The 26013-nt window shown below is 39.5% G+C and overlaps 1 protein-coding gene across 3 annotated transcripts; it reads right to left on the reverse strand.

The window, feature by feature from the left end:
- Positions 1-1119: 1119 nt before the first annotated feature.
- Positions 1120-25294, reverse strand: paqr3a (progestin and adipoQ receptor family member IIIa). 3 transcript variants are annotated; one of them, XM_042422437.1, is made up of 8 exons: positions 25177-25294; positions 21535-21580; positions 11375-11609; positions 10438-10600; positions 5377-5532; positions 2204-2401; positions 2027-2117; positions 1120-1531 (listed from the first exon to the last, which is right to left on the reverse strand). In XM_042422437.1, exons 3-8 carry the CDS (start codon positions 11566-11568, stop codon positions 1389-1391), a joined length of 945 nt encoding a protein of 314 aa, XP_042278371.1. In that variant the 5' UTR covers positions 11569-11609; positions 21535-21580; positions 25177-25294; the 3' UTR covers positions 1120-1388. The 3 variants fall into 3 exon arrangements, with proteins under 3 accessions (XP_042278371.1, XP_042278372.1, XP_042278370.1); XM_042422438.1 differs by lacking the exon at positions 21535-21580; XM_042422436.1 differs by lacking the exons at positions 21535-21580; positions 25177-25294 and adding an exon at positions 13232-13425 and having other exon boundaries at positions 1121-1531.
- Between the last annotated feature and the right edge of the window lie 719 nt (positions 25295-26013).

A 26013-nucleotide genomic window follows, 5' to 3' on the forward strand; every position in this document is an offset into this window, starting at 1 on the left:
TGTTATGTAATCACACCCTCCGATCCAAGGTTCAGTTGTCATTTAGTTACACATTACGTCTTTACAGCTACTGATGAAATGTCTGAATGTGTCTCATTCAAATCCAAACTGCTAAGAAAACAACTGGAGGCCTCGTTTCAGTTCATTGAATGAATATTAGTATTAATACACATTTAGAAACATCACAGGAGCTTAAATGAGACAGGAAGTATCACTGTACTTCTACTCATTTTCACATTTTCCTCTTTAAAATTTGTCAACGATTATTTAGCTTCTCTGTAGTTTAGACTGACTAAACTTCCTGTCAACCAATCATATTTCTGGAAAATTTTAGGGCTGTAGTCTGCTGGTCGATATGCTCTCGTCCGACTAAATTCTCATTGGTCGAATAATCTTCGTGTTATTTTCATAAAGAGAAAAGTGCTACATCAACAGCTTTCCAGGATTAATCCATTATTTCTTGCAGCGGGAGGGACAGACTAACAAATTACCTGAGAAAACAACGGGGGTGTATTCAAAACACCCCCGTTGTTTTCACAACTTTGAACTCGCCCAACCTAACGGAGACTGCTGGGTCTAACTGTACTCAACGTTTACTGAATCTGTGTTTCTCAATAATGACACAACGAGAACCCCCGCCAGGCCAAAAAAATATTTTTTTATATTTGATATCCGAATGAATATCCGTTTGGAATAGCGTTTGGGAGTCTCTGTGCAGCGCTGTTCCGGTACGTGAGTCAACGTCTGTCGTTGCCTGGGAAACCACTGGTCGCGTGGCTCCGTTAAGGCGTATGTTTGTGTAGCGAGCGGGAAAGAGCGGCAGAGAAGTGACGGTGGATGCGAGCGGGGCAGAGGAAAAGGTTAGTAGTAAGTTGTCAGTACAGTACAGACTACAGTGTGTCAGTTAATAAATGCTAAAAAGTCACGTCTGTTGTTTCCCCAAATGCTGGAAAAGTAAAGGGGGTTAGCTCCAAAGTTAGCAACAATGGGCTAGCATAACCTGAAGACACAAAACAGAGAAATGTGTAGCTGCCGAGTTTACTGTGCACTCTGTCCCGTTAAACCCCTCCCGCGCGACTAATCGATTAGTTGAAGATTATGTACGATTTTAGTCGGCCAAGATTTTCTTTGGTTGACTACAGCCCTAGAAAATTTAACAGAAAATAGCTTGAGTTGACAGGAGTTCAGCTTTAAACCGCTGCTCCTCTCTACTGGGAGTAAACATAGCATTTAAGACAGAATATGTCCCACAATATTTGAAAAATCAGTAAAACCAAAAGGAGAAATATCAAATATCTATGAATATAACAGCTGTAAACCTGTGTATAATGATGAGTGGAGCAGCTGCTTACATTATAACAGAGTCTCCCAGCGTGCTGAGCAGCGTCCTACGCGTGTTGGGGGCTGTCGGGACACGGCTGGCTGTGTCTGTACGCCATGATGAAGCCTGACGACTGGTGCCACCAGTAAAACATCAGCACCAGCAGCATGTGCCACACCTGGTGACTGGAGCCCAGGTAGTTCAGCTGACCTGCAGCCACAGAGGAGGAAATAAAACTCTAACATTTATCTTTTAAAAAACCCCTGAATATTACAGAATAAAAAATGTTGTAACTGATGTTTAGACACCTGTATTTCAGGTAATTGTCCGGATATTTTGTGCAACCTAAAGATTTTAAAGACCTGGAAAAAACCCATAAAACACACACACACACACACACACACACACACACACACACACTTTCCAGCTCTAAAAATGCTTCAAATGTGACAAAAGGAGGAGACACCTAATGCTGAAAATTTACACTTTGAATCACATGAAACTAAATCTTTAACATTGTTTATCAAGCTCCAAACTGTTTGAGAGCCTCCAAAATAGAAACTTTAGCCTTTGGGACTTGTAAATATTATTATATGAATGATTTCTGCTAAACAATAAGCTGATAGCGATAGTGAACAGATTTTATCATCTCCTAAATGATCCAAAACTACCAGTGAAGAGACTGAAAACAAAGACTAGTCTCACCTGGGAAGTAACGTTCAGGGACTTTTGAAACGTAGAAAATGAGAGCTAACGCGGCGATTAAGTACATCCCCAGGACCCGAGGCACAAAAGCCTGAAAATGGGAGAAATATTTATTTTAATAAGAGATCAAAAAGCAGTGAACGCGACAGTTATCATGACAACGCCGCGTGTGGTCACCTGGACAAGCTCGGAGGAGAAGCCTCCGGTGATGCAGATCCAGTGGACGGTGGGGATGAGGCCGTATCCGGCCACCGAGCAGAAGATGAGCGAGCGCAGCTGCTTCCACTGCTTGCTGAGGTAATGAGGGTGGATCTGAGCGAAGAAGACGGCCAGGATCATGGCCAGGACCGTCACCAGGTACACCTGCCGCCAGTACTGCAGGGACACAGAAACACAGAAGGGGAAGGTCAATCACAACCACCTGCACAGTTACAAACACACACACATGTGAGGATCAGTTTCAACAAGAAAAAAACAAAACAAAAACTAACATAAATGTAAAAAGACACACAAACACATCGAGGTATCAGACCAGTGCATTTACAGGTGAGTTATTGAATGATTTAAAACTAGAGACGGGCTGCAGAGGAAGAAAAATGTCACTGATAAGCTAATCTGTAAGTGTACATACAGAGCACAGAAACTGTTATTAAAGATCAGACTAACAGCTGCTTAAAGGGCTTTAAATTTAGACAATTCCTCAGTAGTTTGACCTCTCAAGGAAATCCCCTTGTGTTTTTAAATACCTGTCATTTTTTTGTATAATTTTCCTCTGATGGTGATCTAGATTTCAGCTGTTTTCAAAAGGTCGGTTGATCAAAACAGAGAATTTATCAAGAAACAAGCCAAACATGCTTTGGTTCCAGCTTCATGAATGTGTGGATTTGCTCCTTTTTATGTTTTGTTTTGTGTGATTGAAAAACAAATCTTTGGGTTTTGGTCTGTTTGTCAGACTAAACAAGTCATTTGAAGACATCAGATTGGGTTCTAGGAAATTGTGTTTCTGATATTTGACTGATTGAAAGAATTAAGCGACAATTTAACCAACAATGGAAATGATTGTTGCTGCTTTCTGTGATGAGTTTTTGGTAATTTTCTCCTTCTTTCTCTTAAGGGATTCCTTTTTTTAAAAAACTGGCATGTACGGCTTTATTATATTTGCGAAAGGCATATGACGATATAACAAATTAAGATCTGTGCATCTGATAAAAACAGGCCTCCCACTGTTTTCACTTTGTTGTTTTTTTTTATCATAAACCAAACGTACACTAAAGCCTCAGATCTGTTCTTAATATCTAAACTTCTATAAGTAACTGTGTGCACAGCCTGGACCAGCCTCGTCTCAGTCCCTTCTGTCCGTTTTGTGTGGATGTAGGCCTCCGTCCAGTCACACGTCCTCGTGTGACGAGTCCTGCTGAATTTCACAGTGAATAAATTTGCACCAGGAACAAGGCCCCCGGCTCGGTTTCAGCCAAAAAAATTTTTTAAGCTCTCCTCCCGTTTTTCATGACAGACAGACACCGTGTTCTCTCTCTCTCTCTCTCCAGATCTGCATCTTCTAAAAACACTCCCGATGAAGAGAAGAGTTTGACTGGCTAAATATAAAAAGTCAGTTTTTTTTTTCTTTAGGGACTTGGCTTGCCACAGGAGTGGAGCCACCCAGAAGCGGAGAGCCCCAGTCTTGGCAAGGACGGGGGGGTGGGGGGGGGGGAGGGAGAGGGGTGGGGGACGCTGAGACGGCTCCCAGACTTGCGAACGTCATATGGTGGGGAACAGGAGTGACGGACCGCTCCGTGAACGCAGCCATCTGGTTTGAGCTGGAGCAGATTTCAGCTGCGTTCTGGGGGCAAAATAACCCCGGCGCTTCCAATATGCGGGGGAAAGCGAACAGTAAGGAGCACAGCCAAACACTTCAGGAGTAAGAAAAAAAAAAAAGGATAGAGAGGAGAAGCAACCAGGAGAGAGAGAGAGAGAGAGAAAAAAAAAACATGGTGGTGGGCGGCTGGAATAAGGAACTGAAACTGGCTTGTGTCATCAGAGGCTATTTTCCAAACGGCGAGCGCGGCGAAGGTGTCGTGTTGCTTATTCACCAGGAACAATGAGTCAATCAGCAGAGCCAGACTGTGGGCTCCACTTCAGCTTTATTCAATTACTGCTTCTCAAAGGCTGAGGACGCTGCGATCAGAAGTCTCCGGGGAGGAGGTGTAGATGTGGATAGACGGTTAATAAAGTGAAGCTTCACACATAAACATATTTTACATTCTGTAAAATGCGTTTAATGTAGCTGCAAAGAGTGTAATCGCAAAATAAGTTTCAATTCCCTGAACAATAATGATATGGGCAGCAAAAGATGAAGATGTTTCTCTGAACCGTCATGGTTGTGTAGTCTCAGGTAAAAGTGTCATAAATAATAATCATTTCCATTTAAATCCCTCATTAATTCTACTGTCAGGTTGAGCTGAAACAGTTATTTTCAATACTAATTAATCTGTTTATTAGTTTTTTGATTAACTGAACTTTTAGTCTGTAACTAAGGTAATGTCCAAGAGTGCGAGAAACAGTTGAAAAGCCAGAGATATTCAGTTTATAATGATATAAAACAGAGAAAAGCAGCAAATTCCTACATTTGAGAAGCAGGAAGCAGAAAATGTTTGGCGTTTTTTTACATGCTTTCTTATTCCATGGTCTTATTTTCTCCTAATAATCTATCAATTGTACTGTGTGTAAGCACCGACGTGGTTGTCTTTTGTAAAGTGTGTGTTTAAATGAAGCTGCAGCAATCTTCTGGAGATTGTGGAAGTGCTGGGAAGAGAAATACAGTGGTGAGTTCAGGGGGGAATATATAGGAAACAGAGCTTAACATTATTAAGCTGCTTTCAATGAGACTCCGCAAGGGAAAAAACAGTCAGCCGTTTACAATTTACAGAGCCGAGTGTAATTGAATCACAGGAGGATTGGAGGGTAGCTCGTTCACATTTAGCATTGTGTAAGGATTTAAAATAATGCTCTGGATGCGGCTCTAGAGGGAGACATAAGGGGTCAGATGACACAACAAGTGACTAATATCACCAGCAGGCCGGTCAAATGTCAGACTCAAGAGAAATCTGACATTTCTATTAAATCAATAACACACATCATTCGGCAAATGATACATTTCCTGGCATGTACCTGCACTTAATCATACATCAGGTGCTTTTTAAGATCTGCAAGCTTAGCTAGAAGGTAAAACAGCTGATGAATTCTCATATTTACCAGCCAATATGATCTGTAAATGCAATATAAAGGAAACTAAATCAATAAAAGATTTGATATCAGAGAGGTGAACCTCTACAAGCTGAAGATGAACGTACATTATTGCAGTAGAAGGTGTAGAAGACTCCGGGGACGTAGCAGCCCAGGATGCCGATGGAAATACCCGCGTAGTCCAGCGCCATCCAGCGGCGGCTGGTCTTCTCCGAGCGGTGGCAGCAGAACAGGTGGTAACCCACCGAGCAGAGCATACACAGCTGAGGACAGACAAATACACAATGATGGTATATGTAGCATACACACAGCAACACGACATGTAAATATATCGCTGATTGAACATACTGTAAGAGGGTTTCTTTTAAAAAATATTTTTTCCAACATGGATTTGAAGACTCTGGTTGTCAAGTCTTGTACAGCCAACTTTCCTGGAGCTACTGTGAAAGATTTGGCTGAAAGAATTCCCAGCCTTTTGTAAAAAAAAATAAAAATATATCCCACAGCAACAAAGCTTGTGATACACGTCGGTACAAAACGACATCAATCGCCAGCAGTCTGAACTGCTGAAACATGATTTTAGCCTTCTTTTTAACTTGCTGAAAGGCCACCAGGGGGGGAAAAAGTTTCTTTATCTCCGGTCCAATTCCTACTTTGGATCGTGGGATTGGCTGGTTCTCTAGACTTGTCAGCTTGCACACATGGCTCCACTCACACTGCTCCACACACACACACACACACACACACACACGGACTCTTTTTACACTGACAATTTTAATCTCTTTTTGGGAACGTTCCTCATATTTTAGGAAAAGATGGATTACACCTGATCCGCCTGGGTTCAAGGATGTTAACTGGAAACATTCTCCGCAGTGTCTCGGACTGATGATTGAAAACACCTGTGCTGCTGTGGTCGCTTCCCTCCTCTGCCCACAGATTCCTCAAACTCTGACGCCCCCTACAGGTACGGATTGTGTCAGCAGCCTTAACAGAGAGACACCTTGATGCCTCAATAGATTTTAGTTGTTCATCTCCCAAGAATTTTTATTATATCGGTGAATTTGATCATTTTAAGCCCGGTGATGCCAAAAAATCCAGGTGAGCCCAATTTGAGAACGCTGTACTGATCACTAGTGGCCCTCATAAACACCATCAGCCTATTTGAAAGTTGTTATGACCCTGAAAATGTAATAATCATAAAACCCAAACCCCAAATAAGCTTTAGGGTGCCATGTGCCCTCTTGTGACTCTTGGAAAATCTTATTTAACCCACATGCTTTCAAATCCAGAAATGGCCCGAGGGTCGATGCATTTAAATATCAGAAGTCTGTGTAATCAATTTAAATTAGATCGCCTGAAAATTCTTGTATCACAAACTGACCCAAATATCCTGGTTCTGACAGAAAACTGGCTTAAACAGAATATGCATAATTCTGAGGTTTCCTTACATAATTTGTACAGAATAGACGGACCAAAACTGGTTGGCAAATAGTCTAAAAGAGATGTATGAAAATCTCAATCTGTCACAGTTGATTGATGAGCCGACCAGACCTAATTTGAAAGACCCTTCAAAATCAACAATGATTGATTTGATTCTGTCCAATAGGAGGGACGATATTACTGCTTCCAGAGTTTCTGTGCTTGGCCTTAGTGACCACTGTGCGTTAGAAGTGCTCCACTGGAAAGATCGAGCTCTAGGATTGTTACCAAAAGAAATTTAAAAACTTCTAACGAACGGGCTTTTCTCAGTGACCTTGCTGACAGTAATATACATCACACCTCTGAAATACCAGATGTAGAACTGGCATTGGAATATTTCACAAATTCATTACTTCCTATCATTTATAAACATGCACCTTTTAAAAAAGTTTAAGGTTAAAGACAGATCACGTCCCCGGTTCTCCAAAGAACTGTCGATGATGTTCAAGGCAAGAGACAAATCAGCCCAACTCAGAAATAAATGTTCAATTATTACATAGAATTCATCTCTTGCTCTTTTACAAACCTGTCAAATATTTGGAAAGCAGTAAAAGTAAATAAATACAACTCCTCTATATGTATTCCTTCCCATGTTATGTTTAATGACTGCTTAAACGCACAATATGTAATTTCAGCCGCTAGGGGTCTCAATCAAAACAATGACAAAAGATGGAGTGTGATGACGGTGTGAAGTAGCAAGGGATCATGGGAGTTGTTGTCTTCGTTGTTAAATAACCAGCTTCACCGGGATAGGATTACTCCAGTGTTCATCATTCGAGATGTTTTTATCCACAGAGGTCTCCTCCTCTCCAAAAACAAACGTACACGCAGATTAAAATCATTAAAATACTAATTAAAACTGTTTCACTTAAAAAATCAATATTTCTCCGACGATGTTTGGTGACCACCGGACTTCCTGGAGGGGCTGTTAGCCGAGCTGCTGCTAACGTTTGTCCAGTTTATTTCTCTGATAACTTAAGATCCAGACGTCCAATGACTAAAATCCTTCTTCCGGCTAAAAGATATAGTTAAAAACGACCTAAATTTATCATGAAAATGTGGCTTAAAACTGAATAAAAGTCAATTTATAACAGTTTGTGTGGAACAACCACAATGCCGATGTATTATCTTGTATGTGTGTAAGTTACTCTTTGGTAGACGCCATTGTAGCGGACAAACACAGCGCCGCCGTATGCATCTTGTGCTTGTTTACTCTTTGGTAGAGGAGGTATGACGCCATTGACAGGCGACCAAATGAAACGGTCCGTTACTTTGATTAAATTACAGATTTCTCTGGGCTTGAAAATTGTTGGAAACATTTGGGATAATGTAAGTACACAACTCAACAACATATATAACATAGGTCTAGTTGTTTTTAGACATTTTAATGTGGAATAATTACATATTATAGCTTTAATAAATGAGACTTCAGAGATTTTCCATGCTTTCAACACACATTTTGCTGCTGCAGGGAATCTTGTGTGATAAGGTGTACTCAGGATCTGCTCTTAATAATAAGCCTTTGGCTCATGCGCCCTCCTTAAACCTCTCAGTTCACTCTACAGGCCTTCACTCTCTCTGTTGTTAAGGAGACACTTCAAGCTATCGATTGCAGGAAAGAAACAGGAGAGGATAAACTAGACCCTCTTTTTTTTTTTAAAGCTCTGTGCCCCATTTTTTGCTGAACAAATGACATATCTCTTTAATCTCTCTATCTCTACTGGAGTTATCCTTCAGGTCTGGAAATCTGCACATGTAGTCCCACTGCATAAGGGAGGTGATAAAAATTATCTTAATTATTATCGGCCAACTGTCCTGTCTTGCTAAAGTCCTGGAGTCATTAGTTAATAATCAGCTCAAATCATTCCTCTCAAGAAATGTTGTGTTAAGTCCACACCAATCTGGATTCAGAGCTAAACATAGTACTGTCACTGCTTTTACTTTGGTTATAAATGATATTGCATTTGCTGTTGACAAAGGGAAATATAGTGCTCCCCTCTATGTCGATTTAACAAAAGCATTTGACACTGTTGATCATGCTGTGTTCCTACTGAGCAGCAACCTCCGGGGCTGTAAAATGAAGCCAAAAACTGCAGTTCCTTGAATGGCCACTTCAGGCTCCAAAAGCGAGTCAATCCCCATAGACCCCCATGTTAAAATGCCCAACTTTACAGCAGAAATAAACATGTTTACAGCCTGGTACAAACAATGGTTTTGGTCTCTGTAGCTAATTTCCTCTTTCATGACAACTGTACGGGGGGGGATTTTTTTTATTACTCATCCGTTTAAACTTTATTAAACCGTAAAGTTATGCATAATGAAGGACATGGCTGCTTTGAGTGACAGGTCCGCCAGCCGCTAGGTGGCTTGTTTCAGCCATTCAGCCCCGCCTCTTTGCCCATTTTTGATTGGCTGGGAGTTAGGCAGAGTCACGCACTGCCAAGATGGCGACGGCCGGAGGAGCTCACTTTGAGCTTCAAAAGCGCTCTTCAGAAACCAACAGGTGACATCACGGTAACTACGTCCATATTTTTATACAGTCTATGGTTCCTACAGAGGCTTTGTGATATTGATTTTGATTGTCTCATAGACAGCAATGTGCCATTTTGAGAAATGATCGTTTTGTATTTTTACTGCTGTCAAAGGGGATTCCACAAGGTTCAATACTGGGTCCTGTCTTGTTCACAATTTATATTAACAACATTACATCCTTTATAACAAATTGCAATGCTTATCTTTATGTGGATGGTACAGTTCTGTATTGCTTGAAATCCTACAACAAGCCTTTGACAAATTGCAAGATGCACTTTTTCATTTTAAATTAGTCCTAAATACAAACAAGATTAAATATATGCTTTTCTCTACAGCCAGGAGATATTGTGAACAATAGTTTGTATATTACCACCCTGAATGGACATGGTATTGAGAGGGTCTTGGAGTATAAATATCTTGGTATCTGGCTGGATCAATAAGTTAAATTTCACACTTGTCAGCAAGCTACGACAAAAAAATTGGATATTTGTACAGAAACAAGAGATAATTTTCCAATGTTCAGTATGAAGCGGATAATTGAGGCCTTCTTCTTCTTCTCTGTTTTGGTTTATGGTGATGTTATCTATAGACACTCAGTTGATTCAGTTGATCACTCCACCCTAAGATTTATTACCGGTGACAGTTATTCTACTCATCATTGCATCTTGTATGAAGAGGTTGGGTGGGCATCTTTAACAGTAAGACGTTGGTTTCTATTGATTTGACTCGTGCAAGTGATTGGCTAACGCTCAAAGTCCAGTGTGCAAATATTATTTTGGGGAAACTTCTTTTAGTTTTGTGCTGCAGAAACTTGGAACATTTTATAACACACATTAAAACTAATACTCTGCTCTTGTGTTTTTAACTGTGTTCTGTTGATGTATGTTAATTGATTTTGTGTGTTTATTCCGTTTCAATTGTACTCTCAACAGCATTGAAAATGATGGCATGCCCTCAATGATTATGTGATTATGTGTTTTATAATAGTCCAACATACAGAGGGATTTACTAACAAAATATAAACTAAAAAACTTTAATCTTAATTACTGAAATATCAACCAAGTAATCTGGTCAAGATGTAAGGAGACGTCCTAATCAGACATTTCTAACAACCATCATGGCTGAGGCAAACTGGAAAACTCTGGAAAGTCTTGTACCTGGAAGCAGAAGAGCGCGATGGAGTAGATGACGTAGTCCTCTCTGGAGGCGCCGAAGGCCGGCAGCACGGAGGCCATGTTGTACACCCCGAGACAGAAGAAGAGCAGGAAGCCCAGCAGGTGGCTCCAGATATTCACCGTCTCATTGGACAGAATGAAGAGGCTGCAGAGAAGATATACAAACTTTAAATCAATCAAAAATACGTCAGTTCTCCTCACAGAACATCATCTTTTATTACAGACTGAGTAATCTCAACCGCACCCAACATCCTCTCTTGACTCTGGCTAATTGAAGAACATTTGATATAATTAGCTGCTATAAAGTCTGTTACTTCACAGCATTAAATCTTGTGAATCAACTTATTGCTCCACATCACTGAAATGAGTAAAAACCGTTTACTTTGTCAACTGTTAAATTAACTGCACAGTTTTCTAACAGTCACTATGTGGGCAAGTGGGAAACCTGTCTTTACGGGCACTTTTGTGGGTATCAAGCTGTTGTTTTTAGGAAATGTTTTTAAAGAAGAGCAACTTTAACAGTAGAGAAAACCACAAGTCACTGTAGCCAAGGACTATAAATAAGTAAAAGGTTTGTTTTCCTGTCCTGTGGATGATGTAAGAAACACCTACAGCACCTCTTCTGTTGCAGAAATGATTTGGATTTTATGTCTTAATTCAAAAGTTTAAAATGTACTTTTCTCTGTTTTTTCCCAAGGTGTCCATGTATTTTTATGTAAACTGTATTTTGCAATGCACCCTGTCTTCCCTGAGGACCGGTATAGTCAAAACTCAGAATGAATAAAGTGCCACATGTAAAATAATCAAGTGTTTGTTCCCAAAATAACTGTGGATAATAAGCTACTGACAATAACAAACACAGTAAGTACAGTGTATTTCGACCTTATGTATCGAGACCCTGTTGATTTCTGCTTCTCACCTTTTAATGCAGAGCCTGGAGGGCAGGTACGCTCTGTATCCATCTGTGATGTAAGGGTTCTCCCTCAGAAACCCCGGGATCTGTTCGTAGGTGTAGAGTCTGATGCCGCGGGGCACCAGCACAGGCCAGTACTGATAACCTCCCAGCTCGATGTAATGTGCAGTCTGGGCATTCTTCTGGAGTTTCTGAGGCATGGCTGAGCCAGCGGAGTCTGCTTTAGTCTTTAGACCTGAAGCTGAGGAGACAACATCAGATCCAAATCAGATGCAATTAAGACAGTTTCTTACATCACAAGTCTAACTAGTTGTGTAACTGTGTAATTGTTTTTCCTCACTGTCCAGGGGAACAGGAATGTCAGTGACTCATTTTAGGCTGACTTCAACCATCTTTATTAAGAGGTTAAGTGACAAACAAGGCAAAAAGTCAACATTAAGGGAAAGTTTAAGAAACTAGAGGAGAAAGCTAACATTTATTTGGAAAATGCAAAATTCCAGAAAGAGAAGATGTTGTTATATATATGAAGGGTGACAAACTAAAGGAAAAACCACCATAACGTGTCTTAGAAAGGTGTTGGGCCACAATGTGCTGCCAGAACAGCTTCAATGCGCCTTGGCATTGATTCTACAAGTCTCTGAACTCTACTGGAGGGATGAACACCATTCTCCCAAAAGATATTCCCTCATTTGGTGTTTTGATGATGGTGGTGGAAAGAGCTGTCTAACACGTCGGACCAAAATCTCCCACAGGTGTTCAACTGGGTTGAGATCTGGTGACTGCGAAGGCCACAGCATATGATTCACATCATTTTCATACTTACAGACTTTTGTATTGCTTTGCAGTGACTCTTCCCTCTAAGGGGACAAGGGGACCCAAACCATGCCAGCGAAATGCCCCCCACAGCATAACAGAGCCACTGGATCCCCTTGCTGTAGGGGTCCAGCATTCAGACCTGGACCAGTTTTTCCTTTAAGTTGTCACCAGTTTGTACATACTGTATATATAATGTTTAATGGACTGTTGGTAAAGACATTATTTTGGCTCATGTTATATAATGGAAGTGCTGATTTTACTTTTTGTTGGTGTTTTTTGTTGTTTTGTTTGGTTTGTGGCCTGAGGCGGTGGGAGTGAAGAAGTGTGTGGACTGTATTGCTTTTAGAAATTACAGTTTGATTAAATGAAAAATAATAATAAAAATGTACTGAAAAAAAGAAAGTTAACAATACTCGTCTACTTTCAAATCGCAGCCACCGAAGTAGTCTGCATGTAATCTCACGTCACGAAACTATCTGCAGCTTATCTCTGATCTGCTCCACTCTCAAAGAAAAACTAACACCAAACTCCGTCCACTAATATGACAATTTTCGGCCTTGTGTACTAGTAAACATTCACGCCTCCAAAACATTGTTCAAGACTTTTTAAAAAGCCCAAAGATCCAAACTTTAACCCATAAAAGCATCCGATACACCAAGGAGCATTTATTATTACAATTTAAATTGTCTAGAAATGTCTTTCCTACCAAAGTAGCTTCAATTAAACCATCCAGCGAAACTGCACTGTAGAAGGCGACGGCGACCATTGTCACAAATTATAAAAGTGGTCCTTTTATCGATATTTCGCTCTTGCTTTGATAATTATTTAATGCCGAATAAGTCCACAAACACCAATTAACCACATGATGTATTAAATTAGGTTTTATCAGATGAATAACATGACCATAAACCAAATCACCCTTAAGATAACAGAACTTTTATAAGCGGTTTGGTATCTACATGCTACGTACAGCTGACAGGAGTGTGATTTAACAGGCTAGCTAATAAGCCGCTTTGTTTAGAGCCATGAAATAAACAACAAACTCACCTTTTAATTTAGTATATGAGCAGTTTGTGCCATTTTGGAGCTTATAGTAGCTACTACGCATTTGTAGACATTAGTTAACATCAACTTGAAACACAACGCTGCGCTGGTCAAGTTTCGGCTACAACATCTTCCAAATCACCAGCGACGTCATCAACAAAGGACCCCTCCGGCCAGCGAGCGTGCCCAAACACTGCCTGAGTAAAAAACATGAAGATAGCCCGTAAGGCGCAGTTAAAAGCTGCCAAAAAAGCCAGTAAGTGGATTTTGAGTTAAGATTTTTTTTCCAAGATTGAGTAGAAGCTTTCACGCTCTATTTTTTTTCTCTTTTTCTTATTGAATTTTACTGAATATTCGAACAACCAAAAGTTGCACACTATTAAATACAGTAAATTAAGCAAAACGATATTAGGGTATTAAATCTGCATTGCCACCCTACACAACTTTAAATTAAGTTTACTAAGGCAAAATGTAGATATTAACATTCATTCTCAAAAGCTCAAGTTTCAAGTTATCATTAACACTAACAAATTAGATATTATCTTGCTCGTATAAAAGTATTCAAATGATTTGTTTTGCATGAAAGAACAAAATAAAAGAAACTCATCATGATTATACTGAAAGCAGCAACAATTAAGCAAAATATTAATATGCCCAAATAATAATAACTGTGATATTATTTAACATAGCTGTACAAGATTTGCCTGCATCCACATCTGTCAGACAGGCAACAGTGGCACTCTATAATCTGTGTTGGTATATTAGTAATTACTACTCTAATTCTTATGAAATTACATTACTCATAATTCTGTCTACTGTCTAAAGACGTTTAAATGGCTAAATCAGGCCTTCAGAAGGCCTTGAAACATTTCTTGCATGTTTTATACTTAAATATTTTTAACTTCTATTTAATCATTTAATTTGCTACTTGTTATCACCATTGTAGCCTTTGTGGTAAGAAAACAAATATTATTGTTGGTATAAATAAAGTAAAAGTAGTGCTGTATTATTGATTTTTTCCCCCAGATTATCTTACTCTTAATGGAGTTTGTACGAGGCAACAATTTCGTCAATTAGTTGATTAATCATTTAGTCTATAAAATGTCAAAACATTGTGAAAAATGACCATCACAGTTTTCCAGAACTCAGACATCTTCAGATTTCTTGTTTTGTCCCACCAGCAGTCAAAATCCAAAAGATATTTAATCAACCATCTGAATGTGTTTAGTATATTTGCTTGAAAAATGACTTAAGTGATTAATCGATTATCAAACTGGCTGCTGAATAATGTTCTTTTTACTGTCTAATCGATCTAGTTTGTACATTAATCTTTGAGCCACATCGGCCTCTTGAAAGGTCACATCATTGATAAAGTATTAATTTAAATACATACTAAAGTGTGCAGGTGTGGCCAATGTTAAATAGGCCATTCAGTGCAGCTCTCAGTCTCCTGGCTGTCATCCCGCTGCACTGTGAGACCGTGTTATATCCTCCTGTCGCTAACTGTCATCAGGAATCCTCATCAGAGCGAGCTCTCTCTCTCTCTCTCTCTCTCTCTCCGCAGACCTCTCAGGTGTGAGAGATGTTGGAGGATTCCCTCAGGAGGGAAGTCACACTCAGTCCTCCCTCTGCTGTTTACACCCTTACTTTAATTGCCTCATTCTCAAGTGGAAGTGTGTTCTTCATTATCACTTCTAATACACCTCTCAGCACATCCACTCTGGCAAAGTGTCAGCTGCCAAGTTAAGATAGTAACTCGTGCATGCAAGGGCAAACAACAAGAATCTCCTGCTGCTGTAGTCGCTGCTCGGAGATGTTAATTGATTTAGTGGGTTTACAGTTGGCAGTGATTTGCACTCATTTGCTATATCTGATTGGAAAGAGCGTTTACAAAGTAGGTGACACACACAGAGGAACATGTACACTATCTTTTCCTTCTCTCTCTTTCCTTCCCCACATCATTATCAGTTACGTATAAACATGGCAGGATTAACCTTCCTGAGACTCCCTATCGACCCAAACAGCACCCTGACGTGATTAGTTGATTAATCAAATAGAAAAATAATCCCTATAAGTCACTTTTTAATGGAAGAAAGCTAAAAATTCACATGTAGCCGCTTCTAAGATGTGAATATTTGCTAGTTTTCTCAGTTTTCCATGATCGTAAACTCGACATCATTTAGGTTTTGACTGTTTGTCAGACAAAACAAATCATCTGAATTTGTTAACTTGGGTTTCAGGGAATAAAGATCAGCAGTTTCCTGACATTTTATACACTAAACAACTGATGGATTATTAAATAAAATAAATGTCAGACTTGTTAATGATGAAAATACTTGTTGATTGCAGCCTTACGTTACTCCTATGATGGGATAATACTACCTTGGCCTCAGTTTTCTGTGTGCAGTTTGATAAAAACACAACTTTACAACAAATGAGCTCAATATAAACTAAAACTATTTAAGTCTTCAAACTAGTCCCTCTTCAAGACCAGGATCACCAGATGGAGGATGGAGGACCTGTCAGAGTTCAGATTGTACCTCAGTGGTGCAAATTTCTAACAAATTTACGATTAATCAAATTATGTTGACTCAAATAATCCGGAGTAAACTGGGCTTGTGGGTCTTTTGGGGCCCACTTGGTAATCCAGCCTTGGTTATAAAACAACTAACTGTTCTTCTACTTGGGAACACACTGACTTCAGTTGGGTTTTGCGCAAGAAAAAGAAGAAATTTGGACAAAAACAAGTAATAAAAATGTTTCTACATGGATGTTTTGAAGCCATGGATCATGATAACCTTAGTACCAAAGTAATTGCTGAGATCTGGGAACATCGTTACATCAGAAACACGAGACAATCATGTTGTAAACGAACCAGCAGTTTATCTTCACCACTTTATTTGGAGGTAAAATTGAAAGGTAGTGGACCGAAACCCCTCATTGCAAAGAAAATGGCGTGAGCACAACTGCAGTATGTATGTGTGGTCAAAACTGAAGCAGGAAGTCCGTCTATAAACTGTGATGCATGTTTACAAGAGACATTTTGGTAATAATTTGTTGTCTGTTTGCCTTCATCTTTTTTTCTAAATAAGTTTGACTAACCTGTTTACAACCTTTCTGATCGTTTGACTGCTCCTGTTTCTTTTTTTGTGATGTCAGGAAAACAATTTATTGACTCTTTATTTAAGGGAATAGCTCAACACTTTGGGAAATGCACTTATTATTATTATTGATGCCAGTGTCATGTCTATGTACAGACATGGTGATCAGCCTATAGCTTAAAGACAGGAAGCAGGAGGAAAGAACAAAAAAAACCCAAAACAAATTCATAACTGATAACGTTGCAGCGCAAAAAGAGGAAACTGACAGCGCACAGACAGACAAGACAGAGCAGCACAATGCAACAGCAGCAGGGGAAAGTGAGAAATATACACAAATCTATTATATACATATATATTTATTTCCATGCATGCTGCTCAGTGTAATCTTAGTCATATTTATTTCATGCAAATATTTCTAAATACATTTTTAAATAAATCAGAAGTGTGATATTACGCCTATTTTCCACTTTTCCAATACAAATGCAAATCATTTCGCTGCCACAGCAAATACTGACACACACGACAAATGTGATGCCGAGCTCAAGTCGAAAGTTGGCAGCCCTGTTTCTGTACAGATTAAACAAACAAGATATAACGTGTTCATTAATGAGCTTTAGAGGCGCTTGCAGTCTTTATGCTAAGCTAAGCTAAACTAATCTCCTACTGGCTTTAGCTTCACTTAACACACACACACACGTGATTGGTTGGATCCTTCTCCTTTAGCTCTTGGAAAAACAGCAAGTATGTATATTTCCCATGATGTTTAGAAGTATATATATGTGTGTAAATTATATTATATATTGTATAACATAATAGTCTGTGTTGTCGTGGAGGCAGCATCTAGTGGTCACTAGAGGAAGTGCAGCTTATAGTGCTTTCACATTGGTTTCAACATTATTTATTTGTTGATTATTTGTAATTTAGGGTTTAACTATTAAGATTTAAAACACAAATACTGTACAAAACATCCAATTTAACCCTAAAACACATACAATCAGTACCTTCTCTACCTTAGTAAGATTGTTTTTACCAATGTCAGAAATGGCTGATATGAGAGCTTCAGGTTTTTTTTTTTTTTTTATGGAGGTCCAGTTTTCAGACCCTGATACTTCTGTGAGAGCGTGACCTCTCACATGCACCGGAGACCGCGGACTCCGACGGAGGGTTTTCATAAGGACGACTCCCCTTGACCCGCCCCACCACCTTCTTTCTTGACTCCTCACTCACTGATTCACTCTGACAATCTGTCATCAGCTTTTTTTTTTTTTTTCTTTTACTAAATCTTTACTTTTGATTTCCGTCCTCCATTTTTCTGTCAGACTTAATGCGGAGAAACGTGCCTCGACGTCATTTTGCGCTTAGGCTGCGTGTAATGGAACATGAAATTAAAGCGCTCCTACTTATACTCTGAATGTTTCTTATAAAAGGTGATTTCTGCCATTTTATTGGTGTCAAAATATCGCGTTTGTGATGATTATAGTTCAGCTGTCGCGGAGATGCCGGAAGTGTTCCGTGTTACGTCCGTCTCGGGATATTTTCTCTCTGACTGTAGATGCATATTGCTATGAAACGTGCCATAAAATAACACCGCATTACATCTTAATTGAGGCTTCCTGCACTGTCTTGGCAAGTGAAAGTCTCTCCTTTCCAAACAAGGAGCTGTTAGACTGGTTTAAATAGAGACAGACAGGCCTCCGGGCTACAAATGTCCTTTGGGATCGTCAGGGTCATCAATGAAACACAAGGCTACACTGGTGCACTTCTCTCTTGACTGTTACACCGCGTTTAACAGAACATTCAGAAGGGTAAATACATTAGATGTTATGCTTCTTCTCACTGATGTTAAACGCTTGCTAAATTGACTATATGTTACTGCAGAGAGGAGAAATTAACAATGCATGACATGTTCTCCTCTGCAGCCATGTTTTTTGTTTCCTCGGGCGCCTTTCTACCGAGCGCTGCTTCCTTTATGCACCTCAGCTCCCACCGTTTCCTCTCCCACCTGCCCCTACATCGAAAACAACTTTGATAAAACCTCAAATCTGGGGGGCTAGAATCTTTATTTTTTCCCTCTCCCTGAACACAAAGCTCACAGGCATCACAGGCTTCGACGCAGGGCCTGCCAAATGTTAGCCTGCCTGCCGTGCCAAGTCTAGACAGGCCCTTTGCAAAGCTAACACGGCCTCGCGGCGGCTTGTGCTCGTCAGCGGCCGGCTGGTCTCATTGGCTTTATTTATAGTCGGCGCCACAAGACATCTGCTGGAGACGAGACTCTGTCCTCTGTGTCCACACAGCACCGCACAGAGGGAGCTTGTCAACATTTTTTCGAAAGGCAAAGTGTTTGCGAGGACCTCGGTCAGAGGAGGGGAGAGAGACGGCGGCGGCGGCGGTGCTGCTGCAGCCTCCTCTAATAGGACGGGTGTCCCCTCCGATCGCTTTCTCCACAGCTCTGATTAACGAGACCGGAAGACAGAGGGAGGCTTCACAGTTTGTCGTGTCTCGCGCGTTAGCCAATGTTTACTTGATCTGAGAGCTGTTGTTTGTTTGGTGTCTTCAGTCTGGTCGTCGCTCGCCACTATTTTGGGACACTGACACTTGGATGCAGCTCGGCAGTCGTCTGATGTGGCCTCGCCTTTTCCTCCCCCCCCCCCCCCCCCCCCCCCCCCCCCCTTCCTCCCCCTCCATCCGTGTCACACAGAGTTTCTCTTCCTCTCCCATTCTCTTCACATCGATCACATCTGCATCTCTCTGTGGCTGACCGTGCTTCGGGCCTTGACGCAAAGTGCCGGGGACAGCTCTTTGCTCTTCCCACAGAGCTGGGGGTGAAATCAGACCGCCGCAGAGGGAGGGAGGGAGTGTGTGGAAATACTGGTTACATGTTCCTGAAAAGAACCAACCTGAGAAAGCTCAGGCATCTCCTGAGGAAACAATATCCAAAAGAGAGTTTTAGCAATGACACTGATGTAATATTTGTTTCCATACTGACCCAGTAAACACTGATTGGGTCTAGACAGTCCAGACCAGGTTAAAACTGGATTAAACAACAGTTTTATGTAACCTTGACTTCTAAAAAAGCATCAACATTACAACAAGTTAAACAATCTAAACAAATCGCCAACACACAACACATCTCACAGGCTGTTTTCTGTTTTTTGAGGCTCTGGTTTCAAATTATAACCAGCTTCTTCTGGTCTGTTTTTCCCCCAAAACCAAAAACTAGACCAGAACAAACCGGATCTGTCGGTCCAATCAGTGAAATATGTGGTCTGAGGTATTTAAACAGGTGACACAAAAGGCACAAAAGGAAGCATGATTTAGCAGCTGTGTGCTGGACGATAATGTGACTCAACTTAGATTTACAGAAACTAAATTTTCTGTCAGGTGACAGTTTAGAGGAACTTTAAAATTAATTTCTAAGCAGTTGTCAAGTTTAACCACATTGGTCCCTAATTTGTTTATAATATTTCACAACTATTTGATCGTGGTGTTTATTAAATTAGAGAAAAATGGGACAAAAAAACATTATTCTTATTGTTTCTGAATATCTTTATATATTTATCTTTATAGTTTATCTGTTGTTTTTGTTTTTGTTGTGTTGAATGCACGTGTTGATTCATCTGTACTGTCCTCATAATTAATCACATGATAAACAAATAAATAAAATATAAACCGAGCTGCTATCATTAGGCAAGAAATATCATACAACAAAAAAGGAAACATTTAGTGCAAAACTTGATGCGTTTTTCTTCTCGGAGGCCATATGCAGGGCAGTAAATCACCAACTGAAAAATGTAAAAATGAAATGTTGCATCAACAAATGTTCCAGCACTAATGTCTCTGAATCTATCCATGCAGCATCTGGGCCATTGAGCTCTTTCTGGGAATGAAATGGCATTGTTGCTTAGTCTCTTTGTACTTTTTTTTCTTTTTTTTTTTTGAAAGTTTCATCTGTATAACAATATTGAAAGGCATTAGTCTTAATCTCCGGGCTTCCTTTTACTTTTTTTTTTTTTTTTTTTTTTTTTTTTTTGTAGTCTTAGAAGATACATCTGGTTCCCTGTCTTGTAATTCCTGCTGGGATTCCAAAGAAAAGCGAAAACAATTTTTTTTTACAACAGTGGAAGGATTAAGGAGGAGGACAGAGTGGTTGTTTTAGGACATTTAGCTGCTGCTGGGAATGAGATTAATACCCTCCAACAGCAACAACTGCTGCGACGTGTTGCGCTTTTTTGCAGCTGGACGAAACTTGCTGGTAATCCTTAATGGATCAGAAATGGTAAGCCCCGTCCTCGTCACTCAGACGAACTGTTTAAGCTTTTTGACACAAAGAGTATGTATGCAGGGTACTTTATTTTTATTTTTTTTTCTTCAGAAAAATGCCAAAATAAGCCCTTTATTATAAAACTGACTTTAGATTAGACCTGCATATGCGCAGTTATCCTCTTTCTGCAGAGTTACATGGGACACAGATTGGTTTTCTTGAGTTCTCCAAAGAAGATTTAGATTGAAAAAATCATGTAATTGTTTATTTTTCAAAGCCAAAAAAAGCTTTTTATGATTGTTACTTGTACTCATCTACCTCTTCACCTTTTAACAACTCACCTAAAACAACTTCAGGTTGGAACGACAAACGGTTTGATTCTGAAGCTCAAATATATTCGACAAAAGTGCTTTAAATGACTTTAACAGCAAGTTTCTGACATGAGGTGGAAAACTGTGAAATTATGAACTTATAACACCAGATTTATATCAGATATTTGTTTCTAATGCTTGGACAGAGATGGGAAATGAAGCTTTTGTTTTCTGCTGCTGCCACTTATAATAATCACTAGTGGGAAACTGATAACTCAGACTTAATTTAAGATTATAGAAGATGATTCTTGACCCTCAGAAAAGCATGTGTAACAACCCAAATTAAAGATTATTCTACAAAACTCCCGTTATACACCTCGCTCAAATACTAAATGTTCACATTGGAATCTTCTACTAAAACAGAGCTTAACTCTCCTTTCAAAACAGATAAAAAGTACAATCCACTATATTATCTACACTGGATTACGGAGATATTCTGTATGTTTGTTCACTGCCTTTAAACCAGTGGATGCCATTTACACAGTCATGCTTTTCCACTCTCTTCTTCTATGAAATGCACAGGTGCAGCAACTTCCAAACGGATTCATGAGACAAACTGAAAAGTCTGCTCACCGTGACTTATGCAGAGTTATGGGCTGAAGCCTCCTCAGTATGCTTCCTGTTAGACACAAGACCACACATACAGAACGGTGGTGGTGGTAACTGGTATAAAAAACAATAAGACCAGTAACAGCCCTTAAATATTCACAATCCCAACACAAGGAAATAAACAATCAATGAAAAGTTTCCCTGTTAATCTTTACAAAAACCAAAAAAAAAAAAGCAAAAAAAATCCAACAGTTTGTCTCTGTTCCCTCCAGGTTTGATCATTCTGTGCATATTGATTAGAGGCGGCTGACGTCACGTTTATGCTCGTTGAAATCTCGAGTGATTTAAAGCATAACACCAGATCACAGAATTGGTTTAAAGGTTCATTACACCAACTATGAACTATGAACCTTCCTACCAGTATGACCATCAAAACACACTGAAGTCAGACACTCTGAGGGACTTTAAAGTTCTACACACTCATATTTATAATATTATTTATGGTTGTTTTAATTAGTGTGTGTGTGATGACTGCTTTGGGTTACTTCATGATGCATGTGTGCATATATGTTATTGGTCTAAATGAGACTACATGAATTAATAAAACTTAAATCTCAATTCAAAGTCCACTTACTAGCTTTTTAGAGCTTTCATACAGCATCTAAAGGTCTTTATCAGCAGAAGGAAGTGAATGGGACTTATTAATGAAATAAAATATGTATTAATTTATCACTTATATTTTCCACAGACAAAATAAAAATAAATCAGTGTAAGAAATCTGAAAATATGTGAGGTGACATCACCTGTTTGCAGCCATGTTGAGGTGTTTAGACAGAGAGAGTGTGATTGGTTCCCTCTGATCTGATTTACAGTCCTGAGTGCTGGTTTTGGGAATGTGGGGCTTTTAAAGACTTGAACAGGAATGTGGACATTCTGCAGTTACACAAACACTTCACACGGTTCAGTATTTTTTAGGCTTATTCATCTGACACTTGTCCAAAACGACATCATAAAGTCTTACTGACAGGACTGTGTGAAGCGGTTTAAATACAAAATAATAATAATAATAATAACTTAACTTTTATAGCACTTTTCAAAACAGTAAGTGCTTCACAGAGCAGTGGGACACTGAAAGCTTCGATAAAATGTGGGACAAAATAAAAACAAAGCAAAACAAACAAAAACACACAAAATCCGATACAAAAGTCAATCAATATGAAATCAGATGTTCTATTTCTCTACTAGAGTTATATTCCCGACAGATACACTTTACAGAAAATATAACTGAACAGTTAAATCAATAAATAAAATAAACTCACAACCTCATTGCACCTAAAATCCTGCTTCAGGCCCTGACTGTAGTTACTCTAAGTTGTGTAGTTAGAACCAAAATTATGCACAAAACTTGAATCATCAATTAGCTTTAGATGCTGCCAGATTTCATTTTCCTGATGCTGAGAGAACGCTGTCACTCAACATAATGTGAGCTAAGTGTGTTAGCATGTAGCACCACAGATCTCCTCTCACTTCTTTGTACATTAAGTTCACAAATGAGCCGATTTCACATAAATCCTGTGTCACCTCGACTCAAATCACTTCAGTATCAAACCATCACAGTTCTCCACCATAAAAAACAAATCTCTTTCATTCTGCAGCTATTTAGTCAAACTATACGAGACGACTGACGACAAAACACTGCAGTCATTTGTAACGTCTCTTATTTATCGCTTGTCTGCTGAAGAGAGAATTAATTTGGAAATTACTTTGTGAATATGAGAATCTTAACTTTCTGAGTGCGGGGGGGCAATAAACAGCAGTGAAATTTATCAAACTGGCCGGACGTTAATCGCTGTGTAAATCTAACCCGGAGAAATGAGATTAAAATTGATGTATCACTTGAAAGTAAAGAGAGAAACTTGTTCAGATTTAACAGACTCTCATTGGATGTACAGCTGCTGCTCCACCTCGTCCATTCAGAACATTTCTTAAATTTAACTCTTGTTATTGTGACTGTGTCGCTGCAGCAAACAAACAAAAAAAAACACACATTCATGATCATATAGTGTTTCCTCAGACGGTGGTTTGACTGACAAGACATCAGGCTGCAGTTCATCTGTCGTCCTGCTGAGGTCACTCTGTACCTGCTGTGGATGCGGACGGCAGAGAGCGAGCAGGAGGCCACCCACTGAATATGAGCCGCCTCAGATAAAACAACATTAAACTGATGAATATAATCTGTCTGATAGTGAAGAGGAGACTGTACGTTATGCGGCCGTGCAGGATATAATTATCATTAGAATTATTATCTCTTATTGTTATTTTGTTCAGTTGTTTCAGTTCTCCACCTCCTCTCTCTCACACACACACACACACACACACACACACACACACAGAGCTGCTAATTCATTAAATAGAAATGCTGGTTTAAGATTAAAAAAATGGCATAAACAAGATTTTTAAAAATGTGTGCATGTGATGAGAAGTTAACTTTATTTGCAGCAGTAATTTTATTATTACTTTTTTAATTAGTGCATGAGCCAAATAAAATGTGAGGTTTAAAAACATGCAAAAAACTGGAAAAATATCTATTTTACTGCATGAATCTTCAAAAAATTACACTTTTTCTACGTCCTTGAATTTGCACTTCAACAATGCTATTTTATGTCTTTAATTTGATTTATTTTACGCCGTTTCACACTCAACAGCAAGTAAAATAACACTAAAAACCACCCGAACGACGTCCTTCCGTGGAGTAAGACTAAATGTCTGAATGAACAGCTGACTGAATCACTCGCAGTAAATCACAGATTAAGCCCCAGTTGTTGTTGCTCGCTGTTTTCACTGTGTGGCTGCAACAAAAGGCTCACAGCTGCAGAGCGATGAATCAGAAACCAGGGGGAGGAAAAAAAAAAAAAAAAAAAAAATGCAACCTTCACTTCCCTTCTGCAGGCAGCATGTGGCGCTATGGTATCTCTGTCTGGTCCCTCCCATAAAGACATCAACTCCCTGCATGAGTTAAAGTCTACCAGGCCCCCCCAACCCCCCCTTAAAAAAAAACTGGCCCCTGCATCAAGCCAATAATAAATAACACACCAATTGGGGGGCTGATTCAACTGGTATGATTTATTAAAAGTTAGTGCATTAGATCAGGGTAATAATTGAAGTTATGATTAAGGAAATGACAGGATTGGGACCTGCGGACGATGAAAAATAGATGGACAGACGCTCCAGCAGATAGATCTCATTTGATAAATAATTCACAGTTAGATTAAACCAGATTGAGATACAAGCCGACTCTTTTTTTGTAAGTGGGGTTTTTTAAAAAAAATAAAAAAATAAAAATCCTCACGGGATTTGCTCCAAACCTGCCACCAGGAAGCTCTCGAGCTGGTGGCATGTTGCTCTGAGAATCATTATTGTCATCATATGCAATCCAGTATTAAGATGGATGCTGCCTGATCCCATCAAGATAATGGGTTTCATGTCTTCTGGCGTTAGTGGGGTGGTGGAGGGGAGGCGGTTGGTGGGACAGAGATCTCTGCTGCTGATTTCTTTTGTTTCCTCCCTCATCTCTGCAGGCACGGTGACCCTGTGAGTTTACAGGCACATGCCGCCACGCAGGGGGAAAAAAAAAAATTACAGCTCATCTCGATGTAAAATTAATACCTCAGAAGTTGGGAGGCGTCCTCAGGTTGGGAGGCAGAGAAGAGATTTTAGGTTTCCAGCCAAGCGAGGCAGCCGGGACAAAAGAGGGACACTCTGTTCACAGCAGAAGGGTTGTTCTGTCTCTATAATGAGGAGGAAGATAGAGAGAGAGAGAGCGAGCATGAGACAAACAGAGAGAAGGGGAGAGAGAGAGAGAGAGAGAGAGATAGTGGGGGTGGTTAGTCCTCACCCCGTCACCCCAGGGGAGGCCATGTTGCATCTGTTTCAGGCTGCGTTCACACTAAAATACCTTCATGATCACTTATGATTTTTTTTTTTTTTTTTGCTCGCTCTCACCTGATTGTGATCGTGTGTTCTGGATGTAAAAGAACCACAACGATACGAACTGACAGTCATGTCAAAAAGGGAAGATTAACAATAATAAAGGACTGTTTACAACTCAGTCCTGTTACAGTATTTAGCTTCAGGTTTGACTGAACTGAGCTACATGTCAAACAAACAGGGTTGGAAAAGATTTTATAGATCTCTTAATTTAGCCAAAGTAAAAAAAACAAACAAAAAACATTGTAAAAGTACTCCATTACAAGTTAAAGTCCTGGATTTAAATTTGTACTTAGAAAGTACAACATGTACCCAAAGTAGCAAAAATAAAAGTACTTATTATGCAGATTATAAATTACTGATACATTGAGTAGTAAAACATTAAGCAGTGAATTTACTGTATGTTTAGCCTGCAAATTAACTAGTAACTACAAATATATGTTGCGGAATAAAAAGTACAATATTTTCAGTTGAAATCTGTAGCAGAGTAGAAATATAAAGTTGCACAAAATGAAA

Source organism: Thunnus maccoyii, chromosome 9, assembly GCF_910596095.1.
Source record: "Thunnus maccoyii chromosome 9, fThuMac1.1, whole genome shotgun sequence".
NCBI classification, from domain to species: domain Eukaryota; kingdom Metazoa; phylum Chordata; class Actinopteri; order Scombriformes; family Scombridae; genus Thunnus; species Thunnus maccoyii.

What these genes read in the sequence shown, in the direction of transcription:
- paqr3a (XM_042422436.1), bottom strand. Translation starts at nt 13,292, where the DNA reads ATGCGTAGTAGCTACTATAAGCTCCAAAATGGCACAAACTGCTCATAT. An exon ending in CTCATATACTAAATTAAAAG is followed by an intron (nt 11,610 to 13,231) that starts GTGAGTTTGTTG and finishes TTGTCTCCTCAG; the next exon opens with CTTCAGGTCTAAAGACTAAA. An exon ending in ACACCTTCTACTGCAATAAT is followed by an intron (nt 2,402 to 5,376) that starts GTACGTTCATCT and finishes GTGTCCCTGCAG; the next exon opens with TACTGGCGGCAGGTGTACCT.